We start from the raw sequence: 25,706 nt of genomic DNA on the forward strand, positions 1-25,706 counted from the left end.
TGTCCATCTCAAACTGGGGACAGAGAACTGATTATTAACAAAGACTGAATGCAAGCAGTACTGGGCAGCAGGAGTACTGCCTGAGCATTGACCCTTATGTGGTCCACATCTGACATTTAAGTTGAGAAGAACGAATTCTCAGCTAATGTTTCATATATTTAAGCAAGTTTTCCCAACACAGATGACTAGAAGTTATCAGAGAAGATGGCTTTAAAAACTAGTATTTGATTTGGAGGGTCACATAGCTGGTCTGTTTTGGTATATGTTACATTGTAGTTTATACCTTATCATTTTCTCTCAATTTTCTTCTGTAAAATTATACCACAAGGAGTGAAGCAGAAGAGTATTTTAAGATTACAGTATCCATATCTCAAGATGCAGAAATTCAAGGAATCACTACCTGCTCTTTAAATAAAATTCCCTTTTACCAGAAAACATATAACATTGGAAGGAATTACATCATCCTGACTGGAAAGGCTAGAAGATGAGGAAAAGAACCTTCAAAAGTAAATGAGCTCATGCATTATTACCCTTATCAAGACCAATGGTCAAGCAAGTACCTAGAAGCAGAGTAAAACTTCGTTACTTGTTTTTAATATCATGTAATGAGCTCTCTTTAAGAATGTCTCCTCTAACAAGAATGGAATATAGAGTAATTATTTGTGAAATACACATGATTACCCAATGTTGCCTTTGTTCTTTCAGGAATATGAGGAATCATAGTAGTATCTGGTTCATAGAAGGCTGGAATGATTTCTGTTGGAAAAAATGTCGATAAATGCTCAGAATAGTGAAGAGACTCTCCCTTTCCCTCCTGCCCCATTAAAAAAAACCACAGTTCAGCACTATACTATATATACCAGGAAAGGGAAATGTTTTAAAACAGCAACAGGCATTTACCCTCAGAGATTTATGGTTACAAAGAGTTCAAATTTTTGTTTGTTTTTAACATCTATATACTTAGAAATCAACAATACTAACCCTTCAGTGAAATCACTGATTATCTTATACAGGTCAAACAGATTTATGATGGGGAGTCTCCTAATTGAAATACAACTGAAGGGAATCTTCAGCCTAACCGGTGAAAATGTGTATATAAAGGAAAAGCACTGCAACAGGCTTCTCTCATAAGAGCTTCAAAAATGTGGTGCAAACAACTGAAGTGTGTTGCTCAAATACAAGTTGTGAATAACTTTTAATCACTGATTTAAACATACAGATCACTACTATTTGTTCTTCTGGTAACATTGACATAATATTAAAAAAACAAGTGGTATACCATCAGTGGTATGACTTAACTGCAGCACTGCAGATGTTTCTTAAGCTAGAACGATACTCAGGTAACAGCAAATGTAATGCTGACAACTCCCCCCACTGCCCACCCTGCTCAACTATCAACCGCAGCTTGACAAAAGACTGAATAATTTACCAGGCTTGCTGTGTGGAGCATCTGGGATGGGAGTTGCTTTAGGTTTAAAGGGAGTATGTTGTGGTTCTTTAGGAGCTGAAAGAAAAGACCTATTTTAAGGGTTTATACTCCAAAAAAGACAGGTTTATTACACAGGCACTGCATGCCTCATGCTTGCAAAGAAAAACAAGATCCTCACATGAGAGACTGAAAAATTGAGGGTCAGATACACACAGGAATTTAAAGAGAAAAGAAAATCATGAATGAAAACATGGGTGGAAAATTGATTAAGCAAAAAACTAGAGGCAAGCAAAAAAACCCAAAAGAACACAGACAACTGTAGTGGACATGTTTCCACCTGTATTTCAAAGCTCGTAACTGCAATACCCATGCCATGCTTGTCTCCTACAAGTGTCAAAGGAATTACAATGTGTGTGAGAGTGAAGGAAATTTTCTGTGAAGACAACAAAACAGCTAGGAATCTTTCAATACCTGGAACAGAGTAGGATTAAGTTCAACAAATAGAAAAGAAAACAAATAAAAACCACAAACAGATGACATGAGAAAAACAGACTAATGATAATCTTTAGTCCAAGGAGCAGCAGGGAAAAAATCATAATGACCACACCAAGGTAACATCTTTACCTGTTGCTGTCTTTGGTTGTTCAACTGTAAATGTAGTAGGTGCCAAAACTTCATTAAAACAAGAAAGTACACAGAATTAGCAATAAGTACAAGCAAGAGAGTAAAAATGTTCCCTTTTACACGAGTGGTTTATTTTCAAGTTGGAACACACAAATTTGTTCTTTTTCTTTTTTTTTTTAATTAACTATTGGTGGAATTAGTGAATATACACTCACTCAAAAGGAAGGTTCAACTGATGCTTTCAGAACCATCAGGACTTACAGAGGTTTGGCAGTTCACTAGTATGTAAATTCCTATTAAGTATATTTTTAAGGGTCAAATTCCATTACCAAAACACACAAACATATGAGTGGTTTGAGTTACAGATATTTAGAGTCATACACGAAGGCCCTCAAATATGTTTTTCTCTAAGCATCTTTTGATAGGCACAGAAGAGATGCAATTTCTGCCAAGAACATTCTTATCATGTTTGTATGTTGTCTACTCTGCTATGCAGATTATTTATCAGTGACAGCTGTCATGAGGCTGAAAAGCATAAACAACTCATCAAAACTCAGTCATTAAAAATACAAATCAGCTCTATCTTTAAACACATATTTAATGATCATCAGAAAATCTATTTGTTTGTAATACGAAGAGATGTTTATAAACACTTGATTCATTGAGGAAAAACAACCCAAAAGAAACCCTGAATACACAACAAAACAACAATGTACTTACCAGGTTTTGTGTGTTGTACATATGGACTTGGTGATGCTCTGGGCTTGGAAGAGACTCGCCGACTTTCTTTTGGACCTGTGAAGATGAACAAAGTTTTGAACATGTTACTGAGGATGATGATTCAACATAAGTCTTTTGATTTTCCTGACAGAAGATTCATTTTCTGCAAACAAATTTTTGAGGAAGAATTTCTTCCATTTGAAAATAATCACAAAGAGATCTCCCGCCAATGCAATCAATATTATGTTGGCGCACAGACAACAGACAAAGCAACTGTTAAGGCAAGTATTGGATTAATTCTCCACTCCTCTCAGCTCTATCAAACAGAGCTTTCTACAGGGTAAACTGCTGTAGTTACAGAATCACAGAATTATCTAGGTTGGAAAAGACCTTGATGATCATCCAGTCCAACCATTAACCTCACACTGACTGTTCTCAACTCCACCAGATCCCTCAGCACTGGGTCAACCCTACTCTTAAACCCCTCCAGGGATGGGGATTCCACCACTGCCCTGGGCAGCCCATTCCAATGCCTAACAACCTATTCTATAAAGAAATGCTTCCTAATATCCAGTCTAAACCTTCCCTGGTGCAACCTGAGGCCATTACCTCTTGTCCTATTGTTTGTTACTTGGTTAAAGAGACTCAACCCCAGAAAAATACTGTAATTTTACACTTGTAAATGATAACTAGAAAATACAAATACCTCTGTCACATTCCATGGAAATTAAGACAGAAATTTTCCTATGTGCAAGGGCTCAAGATGAGTGTCAGCCCCCTCATCCCTACCATTATACAAGTTACTGATATGTATAAATACCTAGCTGATTACCTTGTTCCATGACAGCTATATAGTAGAATTTGATTACGACAATAAAACACAGCCTATTCAATAAGTATCTGTGTACCTTCAAAGAACTCATCAATTTTAACAATCTTCAAACTGATAAAACTTTCATGCACTAAAAGGCAAAAAAACAATAAGCTTACTTGCTCTAGTTGGAGGAACATGTGGGCTGGGTGATGTTTTAGGTTTGGAAGGCCCATGACGTGTATCTTTAGGAGCTGAAAGAAAGAAACAGGGTTATACTGTACAAACATTTTCTGAGGTATCAGTGTCCGCTACCACCCATAACAGTCAACGAAAACAGAGAGAAGGTTTGAACTAAAGATATTCTATGAAAGTGATGCAAAAGAGAAGGTTAGAGAGAAAAGAAATAATCTTTTGTGACATATCATCAACTCAGCATGTGACAGAATTACTGGTTCTATTTAAGAAGAGGACTTAAAAAAATAAAATAAGAAGAAAACAAAATAAGTATCTTCAAATACAAAGACACTGCTGCTCTGTAACGGAGGTTGTATTGGAATGATGTGCAGTACCAAATTCAAATGCTTAGTCAAATGGATCTACCTCAAGCAATCATATGACCCAAAGATCAATGAAATGATTCTGTTCTGACAGTGGAATTGAGGTTTGAGTGAAACAATTATTTTTCAGATCTCTATGAAGGACTGAATTTCATTTAGTGAAACTGGAGGGGAAGGGAAACAGAGAAAGAAGCAGCATGCATCTCCACTCACCTAAACCATATGACTAACCAGAACAGTGCCACCTCTACAGTATGACTGAGGACATGTAACTTAGGATCTTGTTCTGATCTGCCCTCTGCCACATGTGCATAACAACTTGAAAGGCACAAGGATCCTCCTCAATTATTTTGTAGAAAATAAGTAAAGAGACAGAGAATCTTGACTGTTAAATTATTAAGGCACATACAAAGAAAGGTGACAAGTTTTTGCAGGTCTGCTCTTAATGATTTGTTGTTGAAGAGGAAAGGCAACATGAGTATTCAAGTAAGAAAGTATCATTACCTACTGTTGACTTTGATTTCTCAGTTTTAAATGTAATTGGTTCCAGAACTGCATTAGCATGATAAAAACAAAAACAAGTATTACCATGAACAATCAAAACATTACAATCACTAACTCCACAAAGATCATACCATCCCTGCTACAGTCAATGACAGAAGGTCACTCCTCCTTGAAACTCAATATATATCAGAGTATTACAGCAACCTGAATTGCCTCCAGTTCAAGGCAATAGCTCTAACACAGAACAGAGCCCAGACATATATCTGAAGCTTTTGTAATAAGCCGCAAAGAAATTATAGGTGATTTTTCACCTTCAACATTACAGAATCACAGAATCATCTAGGTTGGAAGGGACCTTGAAGATCATCTAGTCCAACCGTTAACCTAGCACTGACAGATCCCAACTACACCATATGCCTAAGTGCTACGTCAACCTGCCTCTTGAACACCTCCAGGGATGGGGACTCCACCACCTCCCTGGGCAGCCCATTCCAACACCTGACTACCTGTTCTGTAAAGAAATACTTCCTAATATCTAGTCTAAACCTTCCCTGGCGCAACTTGAGGCCATTACCTCTTGTCCTATCACTTATTACTTGGTTAAAGAGGCTCATCCCCAGCTTTCTGCAACCTCCCTTCAGGTAGTTGTAGAGGGCGATGAGGTCAAATTGCACACATTCCTGACTTATTTCAAGGTTTTGAATCAAACAACAGGCACAGACTTACTGGGGGAAAAAGGAACCTTAATTATCATCTTTCTGCCCATTTATCCAGCAACACCATCCAATATTGCATATACCTTGGATACCTGCACTGGGTCTGGCTGGGATGGAGTTTATGTTCTTCATAGCAGTCCCTGTTGTACTCTGTTTTAGATTTGTGACCAAGACAGTCTTGACAACACACAGTATTTTAGCTATTGCTGAATATTGCCTGTTACAGCATCAAGGACGACTTTGTTTTTCACTCTGCCTCCCAAGCAAGTAGTCTGGGAGCGGGTAAGATGCTGGGAGGGGACGCAGCTGGGACAGCTGAACCAAATTCATAGAATCATCACAGAATCATATAATGGGTTTGGGTTGGAAGGGACCTTAAAGATCATCTGGTTCCAACCCCCCTGCCACGGGCAGGGACACCTTCCACTAGACCAGGTTGCTCAAATCCCCATCCCACCTGGCCTTGAACACTGCCAGGGAGGGGGCAGCCACAGCTTCTCTGGGCAACCTGTGCCAGTGTCTCACCACCCTCACAGGAAAGAATTTCTTCCTTATCTCTAATCTAAATCTACCCTCTGTCAGCTTAAAACTGTTACCCCTTGTCCTATCGCTACACTCTTTGATAAAGAGTCCCTCCCCATCTTTCCTGTAGCCCCCTTTAAGTACTGGAAGGCTGCTCTAAGGTCTCCCCAGAGCCTTTTCTTCTCCAGGCTGAACAACCCCAACTCTCTCAGCCTGTCCTCACAAGGGAGGTGCTCCAGCTCCCTGGTCATCTTTGTGGCCTCCTCTGGACCCACCCGAGCACGTCCATGTCCTTCCGATGTTGGGGGCCCCAGAGCTGGATACGGCACTGCAGGTGGGACCTCATGAGAGGGGAGTAGAGGGGGAGAATCCCCTCCCTCACCCTGCTGGCCACACTTCTCTTGATGCAGCCCAGGACACGGTTGGCTTTCTGGGCTCACCACAGCTGTGAGCACACATTGCTGGCTCATAGTCAGTTTTCCATACAAACACCCCCAAGTCCTCCTCTGCAGGGCTGCTCTCAATCCACTCATCGCCCAGCCTGTATTTGTGCTTGGGATTGCCCCAACCCATGTGCAGGACCTTGCACTTGGCCTTGTTGAACTTCATGAGGTTTGCATGGGCCCATCTCTCCAGCCTGTCCAGGTCCCTCTGGATGGCACATCCCTTCCCGCCAGCATGTTGACCGCACCACACAGCTTGGTGTTGTCAGCAAACTTGATGAGGGTGCACTCAATCCCACTGTCCATGTCACCAACAAAGATGTTAAACAGTGCCGGTCCCAAGGAACGGCACTTGTCACTGCTCTGCACTTGGACATCGAGCCATTGACCGCAACCCTTTCAGTGTGACCATCCAGCCAATTCTTTATCCATTGAGTGGTCCATCCATCAAATCCATGTCTCTCCAATTTAGAGACAAGGATGTCGTGTGGGACAGTGTCAAAAGCTTTGCACAAGTCCAGGTAGATGACATCAGTTGCTCTTTCCTTATCCATCAACTTTGTAACCCCATCATACAAGGCCACCAGATTTGTGAGGCATGATTTGCCCTTTAGTGAAGCCATGTTGGCTGTCACCAATCACCTCCTTATTTTCCATGTGCCCTAGCACAGTTCCCAGGGGGATCTGCTCCATGATCTTGTCAGGTACAGAGGTGAGACTGATTGGCCTGTACTTCCCTGGGTCTTCTTTTTTTCCCTTTTTAAAAATGGGGATTATGTTTCCCCTTTTCCAGTCAGTGGGAACTTCACCAGACTACCACACCTTCTCAAATATGATAGATAGTGGCTGAGCCACTTCATCCACCAGTTCCCTCAGGACCCACAGATGCATCTCATCAGGTCCCATGGACTTGTGCACCTTTCAGCTCCTTAGATGGTCTCAAACCTGATCTTCTCCTACCATGGGCAGTTCTTCATTCTCTCAGTCCCTGCCTTTGCCTTCTGCGACTTGGGCGGTGTGGCTGGAGCCCTTGCTGGTGAAGACTGAGGCAAAAAAGGCATTGAGTACCTCAGCCTTTTACATATCCTGTGTAACCAGGTCTCCTGTTTCCTTCCGGAGAGGGCCCACATTTTCCCTAGTCTTCCTTTTATTACTGACATACCTGTAAAAGCTTTTTTTGTTGCCATGTTTAATTCTATCAGGGCTTTTCGCTTCCTAACCTGATCCCTGGCTGCTCAGACAGTTTTTCTGTACTCCTCCCAGGCTATCTGTCCTTGCTTCCACCCTCTGTAGGCTTCCTTTTTGTGTTTGAGCTTGTCCTGGAGCTCCTTGTTCATCCATGCAGGCCTCCTGGGTTTCTTACAGGACTTCTTCTTTGTTAGGATGCATCGCTCCTGAGCTTGGAGGGGGCAATCCTTGAATATTAACCAGCTTGCTTTGGCTGCTCTTCCCTCCAGGACTTCATCCCATGTTACTCTGCCAGCAGATCCCTGATGAGGCCAAAGTATGCTTTCCTGAAGTGTAGCGAGCTTGCTGTGTGTCCTCCTCACTGCCCTAAGATCTTGAACTCCACCATTTCATGGTCACTTCAGCCAAGGCTGCCCTTGAGCTTCACACTCTCCACCAGACCCTCCTTGCTGGTGAGAACAAGGTCCACCATAGCACCTCTCCTCGTTGGCTCCTCTATCACTTGGAGAAGGAAGTTTTCATCAGTGAATTCCATGAACCTCCTGGGTTGCTTATGTGCTGCAGTGTTGTCCCTCCAACAGATACCAGGGTGGCTGAGGTCCCCCATGAGGACCAGGGCTTGTGAACATGAGGCTGCTCCTACCTGTCTACAGAGGGCCTCATCCACTTGATCTTCCTGGTTGGGTGGCCTGTAGCAGACCCTAACTATAACATCTCCTGTCCCTGCCTTTCCTTTAATCCTGACCCATAAACTCTTGGTCAGATGCTCATCCATTCTCAGGTAGAGCTCTGTGCACCCCAGCTGGTCACTGACCAAAGGGATATTCCATCTCGTATGTCACACTTAGCAACAAAACTGGGGGGTAGTCTTTCCAAAGGACCTATTGCTCCTATACTGGCATCAGTCTGTAGTGGGATGTGGTGAGTGGTTGCCTTTGTATCATTTGTTTTTTCCCCCTTCTTCTTATCCTTATCTTCTTATCCTAAACGGTCTTTATCTTGAACTATGGGGTTTTTGCCTCTGTTTTGCTCTTCTGATTCCACTGCAGGGTGGAATGAGCAAGTGGCTAGTGGGTACTTAGTTGCTGGCTGGGGTCAACCCACCACAGTACCTCACACAAATGCTAGTGTGAGTTGTTTAACTTTCTTCCTCCATCCTTAATTAGCCCAGGGTTGTATATTGCTCTATACCAAGCTGTGTAAACAACATTATAGAAAGTATAACACATTCTTAAATCTCTGAACAACATAAGTGCTGTGCAAAAGTGAAAAGTATAAATGAATGATTGTGCTTGGGAAAGAAGAAACAAGTATACAATTTGAGAAACACAGAAAAAACCCCTTCCTCTTTGCAATCACACCCCTCCTTTTCATGTTCACTTTCCCAAAACCCAAGCAAATTCACACAGAAAAGACCTATTTTCACTGACAACTGCACAGAAATGCCTACTGTTGCAGTTACTTAAAACGTAAAAAAGAACTGAAGACTTTAAACTCACCAGGCTGCTTATGAATTCCACATGTCATTACATGTAATACTAGATTTTATTCCTCAAGGAAGGCTCCAACATATATGCCCAAGGGGTACATATAAATCTGAAGCACTACTGATCACAGTAGAATTCATAAGACACATATATCAGTATGATAAGATAAATAAACAACGTACTTACCAGGTTTGGTTTGTGGCACCTCTGAGCTTGGTGATGCTCTAGGTTTGGAGGGAACATGTGGTGTTTCTTTTGGAACTGAAATGAAAAAAAAAAAAAAAAAAGCAACTATTAAAATCTTTCAAGAACTGAGACTGACAGAAAACATAATATTAAAAAAGAACACATGCTTCTGGGACCCTCTGGAAACACAAATGTCTGGTTCACAAAGAAACAATGCTGATGGAGAACCTCTGTAACAGGATAACATGAAACAATGCCAGTAGGGATGGACTTGTATAAAAGATGAAGCAGCACATGACAGAAACTGAGTATAGAGACATGTAGTCAAAGGGGGATTGTGGTGCTTCCATCCACTTTACTGAATACATTTGTGTGAGAAAAACCAAACACGATAATTATGAATTGTTAGTGTAAAATCACAAAAAAAGCTTACAGAAGGACTGAATTTAATAGTAAAAATTTATGGCAGTGGAGTACAATGAAGATGTACTTGTGACACTGGGTGTATACTGAGAAAAAAGCAAAATGTGATGGTCCCTGTAGGTAAAACTGTTACCTATTGTTGGTTTTAGTTAATCAGTACTATGTGTTATAGACTCCAGGACTGTATCAGAAACAAAACATAAAAGCTATTATGAAAATTGAAGAGAATAATTCCACTTACAATTAGTATGACTTGTCTAGTAACTGCATTTTGAATTATATACTATGTATACTGCCTCATATAAAAATTGTTATGTTGAATTAAGTCTCTGAGAAAGCAGTGTATGCTGAAACATAATGTGAGTTTAGTTCTCCTATGGGCCTCAAGGAGATATCCAAATATGTATCACTTCCTTATACAGAAAATGGTTTTTTAGGGACACAGATCTCTTCCCTTTGTGGCATATTTTAAATGCAGTTTATATATACAATTGGAATCAGAGACCACCTGCTTGTTTTCTGGATGCTATATTATTAAAGAGCATTACGGTGTATTGCACTGCACGATCACATACTTCAGCTCTAAATTGGTATGGTTCTAAAATAAAACTGGGTATTTAAGGGGCATAAGGATGTGAAATTGATGCTATTTTCTTGCATGTCGCACATTAGAAACAGAGGCACAATAGAAATGGTATCCCTCTCTGTGTCAATCCTTCTCTATGGGTGACCATAAAAAAAAATTCTTTGGAACTTTTGAGAAAATCACAAGATAAGTGGATGATGCTGTTAAAAAAGATCTGTATATTATAGATTCTTTTTTTAAACACAGAACAGTACAAACCTGTGACACTTGTGTGCCAAAGACATTTTCTGAGACCAGACTACCATAATAATAAAAAATGACCACAGAGATAAAAGCTCAGTTTATGAGAAGTTGCATTTTAAGTTGTAGTTTGGAAACAATGTTTTACAATCAGCTGACATGGTTAAAAAATTGTGAGACAACAAGGATTTTGGCTGTTTTCTACATGAGAAAATAATACCTAACACCAGATTTCAAAAATATTGCTCCATGTCTACAATTTAAAGATCTTCAGTAAAGTGATTATCATGGAGTTTTTCACATTTACCAAAAGATAACATATGTTTATAGTTGAAACCCTTGTAATTTTCTGTTGATATTACCAACTGCATAGCAGAGGACAAAGAGTAATTTTTTCTCTGCCTACCATGGAATTCAACTGCACTCACGTTTAATGACATAGTATAAAAATCCAGTATTCTGGAATATTGCACAAATGATCATTAATGCTAATAAATATTTGTAAACAAACAGTAACTATGCACTGGGTAATTTACTTGTTAACGCATAAAACAATAACATCATGAAAATAAGTAATTGTGACTTAAAGGGGAAACGTATTTATTCTAACAATGCAAAGCACTGTGGGAAAGTATTGCACCATATAAGTAGTCATAATACATACTTTAATCACTAGGTATTTCCTTTAGTTACCACTGTAATCTGAGTTTAACAACAATATTCTCATCCTGCTGCCATGAAGAAGCAGAGATTTATTCTTTTGCACGATGAAAAATACTTAGTGAATGCTACTACTCCTGAAAACTGCAAATAAATCATTGAACAAACAACAGAGCAGAACCCCATTATGTTTTAACTGGCTCAGATAACTAAACAGCTGCTCAGAAATACATTTCAATCCAATATAAACTGTATTAGAAATAATCACACAAAGCAGTTTACCATCTTTGGCTTGTGGGATATGAGGTTTGGGTGAAGTTTTAGGTTTAGAAGGAATACGTCGAGTCTCCTTTGGAGCTGGAAGAGAAAACGTGGGTAGTAAGTTGGTTAAATTGCACAGCAATTAGTATCTGATATCAAGTTGAACACACAAAAAGAAACCTCACACCTGCAATAGAGAAAAAAAAGTATCTTTATAGGAAGTAGGAAAGAAACTCAGGTAATACTCTCCATGTGTTTACAACACTCTAAGAGAATGGAATTTTAGTCATTTTTGAAGCTCTGGTTTTATTTTTTTAAATAAAAAGCTGGGACAAGCACAGACAAGCATAATTATGAGAAGTGTGATTCAGAGCTGCCAGCATCGTTTTCTTAAAAAAAGGAGACATTCCAACTGTGACGAGAGCAATACGTCCAACTGTCATGAATGCCAAGCAAGAGAATTACCTAGAAGAAAAATTAAGTTTAACGAAACAGTCCTAAGGCATAAGGTGATTAACTTCAGCGATGCTTTCTGTGATGAAAAAAGCAAACACGACAGCTTGCCAAGGAAATATCATTACCTATCGTTGACCTTGGTGGTTCAATTCTACGTGTAATAGGTTCCAAGACTGCAACAGAAACAGTGTGACAAGGTAAGTATGGAACAAACTCCAAAAAACTTAAAATTACTCCCCTGGTAAGTATAAATGCAGGTGCTACACCACAGTAATGCAGGTCTTCAAATTAACTTTTACTTTTTAAAACCATGGACAATTAAACTTTCTAATAATACAAGTTCAATAAGAAAAATAGAATTGCACAAACTTGATGGCAACAGAAGCAAAAATATGTTAATGGAAATCAGTAAATCCTAGCACAAGCAAGAAAAGAGACCACATAGCTTAACTCAGAGACAGCAAGTGATTCTTGATATACAAAAATGTGAGGTATCCCCAAACTGAAGTCTGCTACTACTTGAAAGTGGCATGCCGACCACACCAACACACTTGAATTTTTCCTCTAAGGTGAGCAGCTAAGCAGAGGACTAAAAGGCTTCTATTGGTACAAGTATACAATTATCTGAAAAAACTTATTTTGATAAAGCCTCTTAGTTTTTTGTCCTTATATCCTCTTGTAATTTGGATCACAAAACCAATACATCACGTCCTTTTCCTCCACACAAACTATGCCAAACTGGGAAAAAAAAGGGAAAAAAATAATCACAATCCTAAATTATGAAATGTCAAAATCTATTAAAATTTCCTGGCAATACAGAAAATAAATTAAAATAATATTAATTGATAAAGTCTCCCCGCTCAAGGCAGTAACAACTAAAGTAACATATAACATACAAACATATACACCTAAAGATAGAACCTTTTCTATAACCTATACTCATCTCCCAAACTCCTTATACATCTACCTGTTTTAAAAATGGGATTTACAATAAGTAAAACTATTAAACTTTGTTTGCAATTGATGTTTTTGATACTACAGTATTTCTTACGCTTCTATTAACATTCACAGTATAATATAGCCTAGTATTAATACTGCTGCAAATGAGAAAAAAATGCCAGAACAACCACCACTAACTTCTTTCTGTTGACAATGGCCAGATATTGTACAGAAAACTTAAACTAGTTACTAATCTTTCTAATGTGCTCACTACATATTGCTGGTTTGCAATGACTTTGCCATTATCCAAGCTCATCGATTACCTTCAGAATTCAAATTCACAATCTTTTCTATAAAATAGTCATTACTATTTTCAGTTTGCCTTCGAAAAATAAAAAAACCTTCAGATATTCAGAATAAAATGAAATTGTTAGGTCTGCAAATTGTTTTCTGAAGCAATTTGGGTTTTTTTGTATAAATATTATCCCAGAATAATGAGCAAGTTCCCTCTCCCCTCCAGGAAATAAAAGATGAAGCTTTTCACCTTTTTACTTTCTACATGAATAGCAAGCCTCAAAGTACACAATTTCAAAAGAAGTGCCCTACCAGATTTAGCTTGAGGTGTTTTGGTCTTAGCAGATATTTTGGGCTTCAAATGTGTGGACTGTGGTTTTGGATACAAGAAAAAACTTGGTTTGTAAAACCAGTATTAAAGCTAGAAGTAAATGCTGTCCCATAGAATAATCACATTCACATTCAATGTTGAAGAAATGAAGTCCAGGAAAAGACCTTCAGATCATATCAATGAATAAACACAGAAAAAAAAAAAATGGTGCTATGGATTTAATGCATGAAATATATTTGGATATGAGCAAAACAAGCAGACAGACCCTTTGAAGAAAGGGATAATCAAAGAGTTTGATGTTCTGCAGTAAAATTAGGTTCTAAGTGCTTAGCCAAAGGCCAAAGAGAGCTAAGAAACAATGTTCAGAAAACATTGTTATCCAATGTTCACCTTGGCAAATCAAGATCATTAGAAGAGTTTTAAGCGTACTTTATGAAGTATAACTTATTGCAGTTGGACACAGTGAATCTGAGTGATTTGTTGCTAATTAAATGCAATGAATTTGTTTTGGTTAATCAATTCATTTAAGCACAGACTTAAAGCCATCCTTGTCCAGTAAAATATGTATGTAGTTGTCTTCATCCAGGTTTTAAAGAACAAAGCTATACCTCTGAAAATACCTTGCAAGTGCTTCTCAGAACACAATCTGCACAATAAATGCAAACAGTGATTCAAATCTTCCTTTGAATTAGATATAACATTTCAAGGCTTACTGCAAAGGACACCTTCATTCTTAGTCTACATTAAAAACAAACATATCACTAAATATTTATTCCCATACCAAAAAATGTAACTATCATGTGTTACTTTATGTAAACATTTCTCCTCACTAAAACTAGAATGACTTTTTTTTTTTTTCTTAAATTGAACACAAGTTTCCACGGATTAATTGAAAAGATGCAATATTTTCCATAAATTTGAGAAATTGTCAAGCAATGCTTGGTTATGTGCAACAAAGAACTCCCCCTTCTGCAGAAATTCTTTAGCAGTTTGTAGTTTTAAATGTGATTTTTAGATTAAGTATATTATCTCTATATTTCATAAAATCTTTATTACTATAATAATTCTTATTCTTTCTTCTTCTAATCAGATACCTTTGAAGTGATATCCTGTCTTTTAGAAGACATTACCTCCAGAAACATGGAGAAATAATAAAACATCAAGACTCTATTTCCATTTGTTGGGTTTGGACCACATATGAATAAGCAAGAAGCCTACAGGAAACTGTGTTTTCAACTGCACATATTATCAGAGCAATGAAAAGAAGAATGACTAAAGATGACTCATAATCATTACCCTCTGTAGTCTTTGGATGTTCATATGTGTAGGGGCTCCTAGGAGTGACTGACACTGGAATGGCTGCTGCTGGAATAAAGAGATTTTTCTTGAGAGAAATATAGGTGCATCTGTATCTATTTTCCAACTCCTGCTATGGCTTAGCTGCTCTTGCTTCCCAATTAAAATCCACCTCCTCCCCACTATTCAAATGGAAACACTGAGTAAGTAATAAATTTACTGAATGTTCTTAAGCAACAGTAACTACCCTCTGAGTCTTTTGCTGCTTTTTGAAAATAAAAGGTGCATTTATGCTACAGGAACACCACTGGCAGAGGAGCTCTCTGAGTCTTCATCTTCCTGTTTTTCTGACTTTTTTTTTTTTTTTTCCTTTCTCTTTATGGCTGTAGACCACTGAAAAGAAACAGTTCCAGGGAAATCCTTTTTCTTTGGTAAACTTTTCCATTAATTTTCCCAAGTTTCTTCCACAGTGATGCAAAGGTTAGATGTGAAAGATTTCAGGTGTAAATAACTGCAAAGTCACAGAAAATAAGGCTGAAGACCCCAGTGGGTCTACAGCACAGTAGATAATCAAGTTAAAAACCTTCCCACCTCTATCCAGAGTAATTAATTAGGTTTGAAAGGAAAGAACCTCCAAAGAGTCTGAAAAATATAAAGAACTTTGAAGACAGAGTTGGTACTACTGTTTAATATTAGCACGACTTTACAAATTGGAGTCCATTTTCATTCCTAAATACATCTAAAATCATTAAATAACCAATGTGCTTATCCAAATCTTCAAACCTTACATGTTTACTTTGCTTTGACTCTTCTCAGCCTATTTTATATTACCTATACCTCCTCGTGCTTGCTCGCCTTTTATCATGATACAGATTTTCATTAGGAAAGAAAAAATGATTGATGAATATTGTACAATGTGTCTCAAACTTTATTTTCAGACTTACTGACAAACTGTCATGTCAAAGTTCACAAACATTTTAAGAATCACAGTTACACTAATTTTGAGGAAATTACCTTAAAACTTTTAAATACAATAAAATCTGAGACATAAAACTTCCAAAACTCTGTCAGTTTATATATAAATTTATTTTATTACTTTATTAATTTATTCAGCCTGAATAAAGGAACTGACATATTTCATTCAGAATTTTAAATCTTGCCTCATTTATTTACTGGCATTTTTTATAGTTAATGATTGATGTATTTGATATTACTGCAAGTAGTCTAAGAAAGCAAAATACTCCAAAATGTCTTCCGGACAAATAATTTGGGCAGTTAAGTAAACTGGTTGCCCAGAGAATTTGTGGAGTCTCAATTCCTGGAGATATTAAAAAAAAACTGTCTGGACAGAGTCCTGGGCAACCTGCTCTAGCTAGCCCTGCTTGAGCAGGGTGTTGGACCAGATGAACTCCAGAGGTCCCCTCCAACCTCAACCACTCTGTGATACTGTGAAAGGACACAGCAATTGCCCAGCATTGTCACAGGCTATTCTGGATGCAAAAAGACTTTAGTTTTGGAAGAAAAAGCTCTACTGGGAACTGAAAAGTTGAAAGAAAATTCTGACAGAGAGCAGTTATGAAGTTTCCCTATGTTCTCTGGGAATTGGTTCTCTAAACTAACGTTCACTAGGTAGGTAAATCTCTCCTCAGGACAATCCCCTTTAAAGACATGTCATTGAAAATGATAATGCATGAAGTGGAAGAAAAAAAAAAAATCCAACCCAGCCAGTGCAATCACAGTTTTTGCTCCCAACCGCAGGGCTCTGGTACTAGTTGGGGTCAAAAGGTGAAGAATGAGAATATACAGAAGCAACTATGGAAAAATCATTCACTAGTAGGATCTCTTTGTTCTTTACCAATTTCTTCTCTGAATTGTCACAAGTGGAAGTACTGCTCTGTCATGACAAAGATCAGCAGGGAATTCTTACCTATTTAACAACTGGAGACTACTTTTCTACACCTTGCAGCACTGAGTACTGCATAACATATCCACATCTCAGCACTACACTTTGTTTTACATCGAAGCAAAGAAATCTAGTAAGAAGCATACTAACCTACAAGTTAGGTACTTTGCACATTCTTCCAGAACTAACCTAGGGCCATATATTCATTGCACCGTGTTTTCCTGGTGAATCTTAAATCACGCAGATCTGTTTAAACTTTTTAATTTCTTTGTTTTTTAAAACATGAAATTCAACAATGCCATCCTCCTCCCAATCCTAAAGAGATTCCAAAAGTCTCTGGTAATGATTTCTTCTCAGCCCATTAAAAAAAAGTTCATTAATAGATACATAACTCACATTTCATGTAGACTTTTCTAGATAAATAGAAAAGCTTGAGCTGGAAAATGGATTTCTCAGAGTGATGATGAGAGGAGAATAAGATTGGGAGGAAATAAAATGCCTTTCATTTCTGAAAGCAGAGCATCTAAATAAAACTCCCAGACAATATAAGAGAACTTTGACATAAAAGTTACTCTTGATATTATTGAAGAGTTTATCAGATTATTGGGTTATAAGCACTGAGCAGCCAGGTAACCTGAGACTTTGAAGGATAGAAAATAGTAAGAAAGACATGCACCAAGTTATCAAGCAGAATTTTCATAGGCTGAGAAGGCATGGTTCTCTGCTATGACTACACTTCAGAAGATGCAAGTTTGGAAGCCCTTCCAGGACCCTCATAGTCCTGGGTAAGGAAGAGAAGACTGTAAAAGGAACAACTACATGTATGCACCTTTCTATCTAATATTACTCTATCTTAACTTCAGTGCTGTATTAAGACTATGGAAATTTATAAATAGTAGGCAACTGAGATCCTCCTCTACAACAGAGAAGTTCTGCTTATTTGTTGTTAAAATAGTTCTGCAGTTCTGTTGCAAAATTTTCATATCACATGAGTAGAAATGCATGGACACACATGAAGAACTAGCATCTTGTACTAGAGGCACAAGGGAGCGCAAATTTATAATGCATCTACAGGGACTTAACAGGGGTTCATTATAAAGAGCTGTTCTTGCACTTTTCTGGAAAGAAAATGTTGCAGTGCAGTTGGAAGCATGGTAGAAAATACATTATAATTTCCTTTCCTGAAAAATGGAGAACTTGGAGAAATGTTTAGATAGAGAGATTGATACTAACAATAACACAAGCGAGCACAATGGTTGGGCATGACCACACTGGCAACAAGAACTATTTTTTCATGCAAGCAACAGATTTAATTACTGAAATACCAAGAAAAACAAAGCTGCAAACTTTCACTAGAATGTACAGTTGGTTTGTTGGAAAAACTGAGAATTGTTTCTATGTTGGTTTTTTTTAAATGTTTTTTTTACTCCACTGCAAAAAGACAAATACTTTACCAGAAACAGTACAAAAGTCTTATTAAGAATGAGAGCCAAAATTAACTTTCAGGAATTCTGTTTGACCCAAGGCAGGTCATTAGTAAGTCAGTGATCAGGTGTGAATTTGGCACATATTTTTCATTATTTTGATCCACTGTTAAGGAAAGGTGACAACCAGTGTCATGACTCAAGTTTTTAATTTAAGCTAGAATACAGAGGAGATCCTGCTCTTTGATCCTTTTGCCACCTCCCCCAAAACCAGGTTATCCCCATGCACTGAATATTTTATGCCTCAAATAATAATAATTTCTAAACAAGAATATAATAATTTGTCCCCTCAGAACAAATGCCAAATTCACAAATACCTACTCACAGGAAGACCATTACAAACTTAATTATGATTAAAAAGTGTTTCATAGTATTCCATCTGATTGATCAGTGAAACCGCTAACAGGAAGAGAACAAACAAGAGGCACACGTACAAATACAGAATCATGTCACCTTCTTTGTAGTTATATAGAAACTTGTTCTATAGCCATTTATTGTGGAAACATCAATATACAGTGTGGATCTTGGCAGTCCAAGGGTGTAAAACAATTTTATGTAACAGTTTCCAAATGAGTTGGTCTTTTTCCTCTGTCATTTCAAAAAACCATGCAGGATTCAGATCTATATTCAGATATAGACATCTACAGCAAAGACAAATGTAATTATTCTAGTAATACAACACTGGATTTCCTACACAAAAAATGTTGTAGGAGCTGTAATCACCATGAAAAACTAATTTCACACACTATTTTGAGACAGTTCCAAGTCATAAATACCGTTTAGTTAACAAGCTTCACAAGGAATTACTTGGTCTGAAGAGAGTAATTCTTTTTATAAGCAAAAGAATAATTCACAGAGAATCTGGAAAGAATTTAATAATATTGCCTGATCTCTTCCAGAATTAATTAATATATTCTTACAATATACAATTATGCAATTTTAAGCTTTCTAAGTTCATTATAAACCATGGAACACTGGTAATATTTTTGTAACTGTATTCACTTATTCTTCAGCTCCAGAAAATACCAGGTGCCTTTTATCCTCTGACATACATCATAGACCAAATTCAACCCCGGTGTGAAGGTGCAATTTCATTTGTCATCATAAAATATGTCTTTACTAAATTCCAGAGCAGAATTTCACTCTTATTTCCACACTTTCAGGTAAGTCTACATATGCACTAAGGATCACTGAATCAGTAGAAATCCTATGGTTCTAGGTAAGGTGCTGTAACCATCAGCAAAACAGGAGAATTTGCATTTTCTAGACCCTATGCAGAACTAAGTTGGAAAACTTGTTATTTTGAAATGAAAAGCAGGAAGACAATTTGTTTCAAGGACAGGCCATGCAACTTGGTGATTTGGGATGTAAAAGTTAAAAGTTTTCTTGCCTTGCTTCAAAGTTTTTTGGTTCAGTACAAAAATAATATCCCTCAAAGAGTACAGCTCCCCTCAGTGCCCATCTTTCTGATGATTAAGTGCTGAGCTTCACACAGAATAAATTTAAACTGAAGTATACTACTTAAGTGAGACATTATAACAAATGTTTGCTATGGAAGTTAGTTACCAGGTTTAGTTCGTGGCTTTTTGGGTCTGGTAGATGGTCTGGGTTTAGATGCAGAAGGTGTGAGTTTTGCTTCTTTAGGAGCTGAAAGAAATATACTGGATTATAAGATTATCTTTCCACTGTATCACATAAAAATCACATTTTTCAAGCCTGAAATGAAGCAATGAATGGCTACTGGGGACAAAAGCAAATGGTGAAATCAGATTTGCTAAGAAGGCTTCTCAAAAATCTTCTTAAGACCTCACTACCCCAGCTTGTTCTTCACTATAATAATCAGTAAGTAAATTTAGAGTATGTAATTGTAGTTTACAATCACATCAAAATGTTCCTCTCATTAAATTATCAAATTCATTTTTGAAGATACTTAAGAGGTAAAATAATAATGCTGTTTATCCTTTTGAACTCCAGGTCAATTTTAAGCCATCAAAAGACATGTGGACAAAATATGCAAAAATGTCCTCAATTTTCAACACTGTAAATAAATTACTGATAGGGAGCTGGAAAAATACAGAATCAGTAATAAAAAAGGGAATTGCTTCTTAACTGTAGCAAAATTCTGTTAATAAAATGGAAGTACTGTCATCTAAATGGTAAAAATTAAGAGCAATCAGTCCTAGAAACAGTTTTTCCCCTGAACACACATGGGCTGAAACTGTAATTAGCTAAATATGATGGTTAATCTGAGATCAGATAAAGCTTAAGGTAAGCTTCAGGTAGTATAGTCAGTAATTTTGTTCATTTTTATAAAGCAGTGCTATGAGACTGCTTTCCAAGAGAAGGTTTTATAGCAAGAGTGGAAAAGCATATGGCATTTATAGAAATAACAGAGTAGAATAAGACATATGAAGTGACTGAGAAGTGTTTTTCAAGTCAAAATGACATTCAGAAGGATTCATAAAAGAACAGTAGAATTAACACATCCACCTAGTGCTACAGGAATCCTTCACTGAGAGTTCTAGGATTAATGTCCACAATACTAACCTTGCACTTGGCCTTTCAATACTATTTCCAATGGGTTTCTAATGATTTTCTGAAGGTAAAGTGTGTTGGTGTAGAAAAACTCCCAAGAAAATGGAAGACAATTCTGATCCCCAAAATTTTACTGTATTATAGAACTAGTAAAATGTATGAAAAAAAGGTCGTTTCTTTTTCTCCCAAGTTTAGAAAAATGTATTTCTGAATACTTATTTCCTAACTATTTTCCTCTCTCAGAGAAATGGATTAAATATAGTAAAAGTTATGAGATGAAGTAACAGAATACAAATTGTGGCTTGGACTGCAAAGAAGAGTGACCAACAACTACAGAAACGTGTATTACCTAGTGTTGCTTTTGGTTGTTCAACAGTCTGAGAAGTTTTAGGCTTCAAAAGTGGTGGTTTAGGGGCTAGAAAAGAAAAACTGAAATGTAATTGAACAGATCAGTAGATGTATCCACAGTAAGCCAAAAGCGTTATCATTCCATAGTTTGGGAGGTAGGTTGGTTTGTTTTAAAATAGACTAGATAAGCATGCAACTAAGTCCTACTCTTACGCATAACACCCTACACTCCTTTTAGTTTTGCTTCCTATGAAAATACACTGTATGCTTGTGGCTAGGTCTGAGAGTCTGCTTCTAAGGCTCCTTCCCCATATGTTCTCAGGACATTTTTAATCCATTGTTTGATACAATCAACAACTACATTTCTTTTATGTTATGGGAGAATAGTGAGAAAGACAGATGAGGTCTTTGACTGAAGAAAAGACTGCAGTCCATAACAAATACCAGAGAATCTATACCAAAGAGGAAACTTCTAAATGCCAAAATCTTGTCGAAAATCTTAAATCAGAGCCTGCAGCTGATTGCAAGACATGTATAAGACATCAAGGGCAACTCTTGCATTTTATTCACCTGTCTGTTTTATAAGATATGAAAACAGAAACATTTTAGGACTCTAGTAAGGCACACCATAATATTTATTCAACCAGTATCTGAATCACTAAAGGATCCAAATTCATCTCCTTTAATCTCAAATCAAAAGAAAATGAGTACAGAAATCTATTTTTTCATCAAAATGCAGAAAAAGAAAAAAGGCACGACATGATGATAATGTTCCCATGGTTAAAGAATGAATCTCATGTGTATATGAAAGTTTCCCTTTCTACTTTGAGAAAGCTCTCCTATTTCCACTAAAATTGCAACCCTTTCCATTGAGTTCCCTGCAGGAGGACTTACTGATCACAAGAGTAGTACTTTATTTTCAATCAACAAACTATTGTGAACAGCAAAGATGACATCTTTGCCATAGTATGAAAGTGGGACATGGGGACTGGCAAAATAAATTGTAGAAATAATAATTATATATATTGTTTACACAAGTGATATAGAAAATCCCTGTGCCACCCAGAAGTTTTTTCCCTTCCAATCCTTTAAAAAGGTTACAAAACTAGAGAACTTGTTTGTATTTTTATCGCTGGACCCAAATGTGTAAAATTGATGAGCCTAACTGTCATTCCTTTTGTTAGTCAACATCAAATGACCAAGTTTAGAATGATGAATTAGTCAAGATGCTCATGTATTGCATAGCTCTTGTCCTTTTTAGGAAGTTTTGCTTAGATATTTTTAGTAAACATATGTCTCTGCATACCAACTTATAAAAATGGTGTGCACAATTACCAGGTTTCACATGCTGTACTTCTGGGGTAGCAGATGGTTTCGGTTTAGAAGGAATAAGTGGTATTTCTTTTGGAGCTGAAAGAAAGAGCTCAGTTTGCAATTAAAATTTTTTAACAAGGGTTTCCCACAACAAACAGCACATGCCACAAATTCATATTGAAGAAAAGACAACTTAGTATGGAATGCAAAAGCCATCTGATGAAATCAGTTTAAAGTGTGGAATGGAGATGATATTGAAATGCTGTGCCTTGATCAGAAATAGATTCTCTGTCTCCAGAACAATTAAAATTTTCACTATGAAAGCTCTACATATCAGACATGCGTATGCATGAGAGTGAGATAGACAGAAGACTCTAATAAAAGGATGATGGAGTTTTTCATGCAAGTGTCAAGTTTTACTTCTCTGAGGACAGTAAAACCATTCTGAACTACATTCTCATATAGAGATATAGCAAGAAGAATCAGCCTAATGACAATGGAAGAACAAGAATCTATAACCAGGAAAAAGAATAATGATTATGCATGTGACATGATATGCTGGAAGAAATGCATTCATATGGGATGAAGTGCTCAACACAAACAGTTTTTCACTGGGTGAAAACAACAACTTTACCTAATGTTACCCTTGACCAATGAAAAGGATGCGAAGTTTTAGGTGTGAAAGATTCCAGAATGGATTCACCTGTTGCTGTTGGAAGAAATGGTGACAGTCATAAGACAGCAAAGAGCTAATGGAAGAAACTCTTCCTTCATCAGCAAAACCAAATTTGTTTTTACAAGAACAACACATATTTCACTAATGATAAGACACTTATAGTATGTGTATGTATGGTATGCATTAAGAGAGAAATTGAGACTTTTGAACTGCACAGAGTTTCAGTGACTATAAAGCATCACATTTGTGATGTGTAGAAATTCTGGATGTTCATTTACTCCCGCCTTCATTGCAACTGGTCTGAATCTCAAGCACTTCCAAAGAAGATTTTAAGTTGAACTTTTGAACATTTTGAGTTTTGGTCCATTACTTAAGGAAGATGGTGTGGTGTAAAATGCATGAATTTAATGAACAAGACATGTTGAACAATCAGACATTAAAACCGTACAAAATCTTGAGTAGAAAGCTGACAACTGATCCAATTATGGCTTCTGTCCAAAAGCATTGAGTTCTGTGACTGTTACCCAATTTCGTGCTATTAAGGATACACTCTCCTTAGTATTTTTGAAAAGGCTACAGCAGTAGAATGCAGCCTATGGCTGCACCACAGTATTTCCATCAGCACTACTGGACAATAAATACTGTTTTCTCAATTATCTATGTGGCATATTTTTCAAAATACTGAAGGAGAATCATGTGACTATGAGCTGCCATATGCATTTTAAGTGTGAGAAAGCACCAATTTCAACGATTAACAGAAATTTAAATTCAAATTTGAGCTGTTAGGGTCTAATCCAAACATGCACTGGAAGTGAAGATTACCGGTGTACTCATTTCAGTGAGTTTTAAAGCATGGTTTGAGCTACTGAATTAAGAACTAGGTAGACATTGTTGTACCTGGTCCAGCATCTGCTGTTTCAGGTTTACTAGGTGTCACAGGGCTTGAAAGAACAGGCTGAATACCACTGAAAGCTATTAAAAAACCAGGTCACAGTATCTATGATTATCAATTCTACACAGAGCTTTTTTGTTTTATAAGAACAAACAAAAACCGTTACAGGTTATAACATACCTAATCTGCAATGCAGAGGTCCACCCACAATAAGCATGCCTTACCTTGACAATAGAGCAGTGCTGGTTTAGAGTGGAGCTGAAGCTAGTGGTTAAATGACAACTGAAACTAAAGTGTCAGACAATCTAACCTACCATTACTTTAGATAGCATGGTCCATGTACTTTAAAGCAATCCGGAAAATATAAAGATAAAAGAACTTCTAACACCATGGTTATAAGCATAAAGCATTCCAAAAAAGGCTGAAAAAATATAATCTACAAAACTAAAAACACTGCAAATATATTTCTGTAAAAGACTATCTTAATTCTCTTCAGTGTTTTGTTTTCTGTCAAGATTTTGTTAGTGAATTTTTATGTCATATAATCTGTGTACATATACACACATCTAAAACAAGGATAAAATAAAGTTTAAAAAAATCACTGAACAGTAAGAAATAGTAAGAATGACGCTTACTATGATGGCATAAACAATATAGAGTATATAAATGTGTGTATCGATCTCTCTGAGAGTATAACAAGATTGAAAGAAAAAAACCAAGTAATTTTAAGATTCTTATTAAGCTTTAGGCATTATCATTGTTATTATTATTATTATTATTAAACCAAGCTTATTTCATTTAAGTATATCTCAAAATAGCCCTAGTAGCTTTTTGAGAGACAAATGTAAGATCAGAAACACTATCAGGTAAGTTTTGCAGCAGCAAGCACAAGCTGTCTTGGCTCATGTGAAAAAGGGTACTTTGTCTACACTGATGATCGTGACTCAAATGGAAGACAAGTATGGCAGATACCAAAATATCTGGGCTGAATAGGATTTCCAAAATTGCTATCAAAACACCAAAAGTGGTTTAACTGAAAAGCTTATGCATTACTATTACCCATAGTTGTTGTTAGCACATGAGGTGTCCTGGAAAGTGGAGGCATGGATTTTTCCAGGTCAGCTGAACTTGTAACTGCAGAAAAATGTAAATAACCCTGAGAGAGAGATTCATATTGGTGCAGAAAGAGGGAGGGGGGTGAGGGGGAAATCTGAAAAAGTAAGATTGCTTTACAATGCTTTGCAAGATGCCAACACCACTACAATACAGTTTTACAAGGTTTCCAGCTTGAAATGACCAAAACCTCAAAGCTTTGAAAAAGTCACATGTGCCTAACGACACACCTTGACAGAAACTGCAGGCCTCAAAAAGCAGACTTATCAACAGGAGTCAATTGATCTGTGCACATGTAACATCAAAAAACCTGTGCTTTTGATTTCATCTGCATCTGTAGAAAGAGACCCACATACTTATATGCTAATATGGATTTCTACAACCGGGTATTTCTACTGCCAACACTTTGCTTGTTTCAGTTTAACAGATGCCAGTACTTTGCGTTATTGGTTTTAATATTGTCCACATCATGTAATTTGTCATTTAAATTGTGATACTTTATATAATTGACATAACATAAATTAACACAACTTTTTTGACATACTGAAAAGCCAGAAGGTGAGGCAGAAAATTCAAAACAATACTGTTCAAATATTGACTGTCGGGTTTAGGGTAATTTTTCTTCTCATCTCTCACACATTCATACCTTTGCTATGAATACAAATGTAATCTTGTATAGCTATGACACCAGTAAGAAATGTTCCAACGTAACATAACATAACTTGAAAAAAATGCTTAGTAATGGAGAAAACTGAAAAAAACTGT

General features: G+C 37.0%; 1 protein-coding gene across 1 annotated transcript in view; it reads right to left on the bottom strand.

Annotated features, from left to right (window-relative positions):
• ABI3BP (ABI family member 3 binding protein) overlaps positions 1-25,706 on the bottom strand; it is a 167,139-nt gene that overhangs the window by 54,693 nt on the left and 86,740 nt on the right. Inside the window, 16 exon segments of the mRNA XM_074860753.1 lie at positions 682-756; positions 1,430-1,504; positions 2,054-2,101; positions 2,774-2,848; positions 3,764-3,838; positions 4,649-4,696; positions 9,191-9,265; positions 9,747-9,794; positions 11,382-11,456; positions 11,942-11,989; positions 14,677-14,745; positions 19,630-19,710; positions 20,948-21,013; positions 22,282-22,356; positions 22,895-22,969; positions 24,888-24,962. Of these exon segments, the coding sequence (XP_074716854.1) occupies positions 682-756; positions 1,430-1,504; positions 2,054-2,101; positions 2,774-2,848; positions 3,764-3,838; positions 4,649-4,696; positions 9,191-9,265; positions 9,747-9,794; positions 11,382-11,456; positions 11,942-11,989; positions 14,677-14,745; positions 19,630-19,710; positions 20,948-21,013; positions 22,282-22,356; positions 22,895-22,969; positions 24,888-24,962 (1,083 nt within the window).

Source organism: Strix uralensis, chromosome 2 (genome assembly GCF_047716275.1).
Source record: "Strix uralensis isolate ZFMK-TIS-50842 chromosome 2, bStrUra1, whole genome shotgun sequence".
NCBI lineage: Eukaryota > Metazoa > Chordata > Aves > Strigiformes > Strigidae > Strix > Strix uralensis.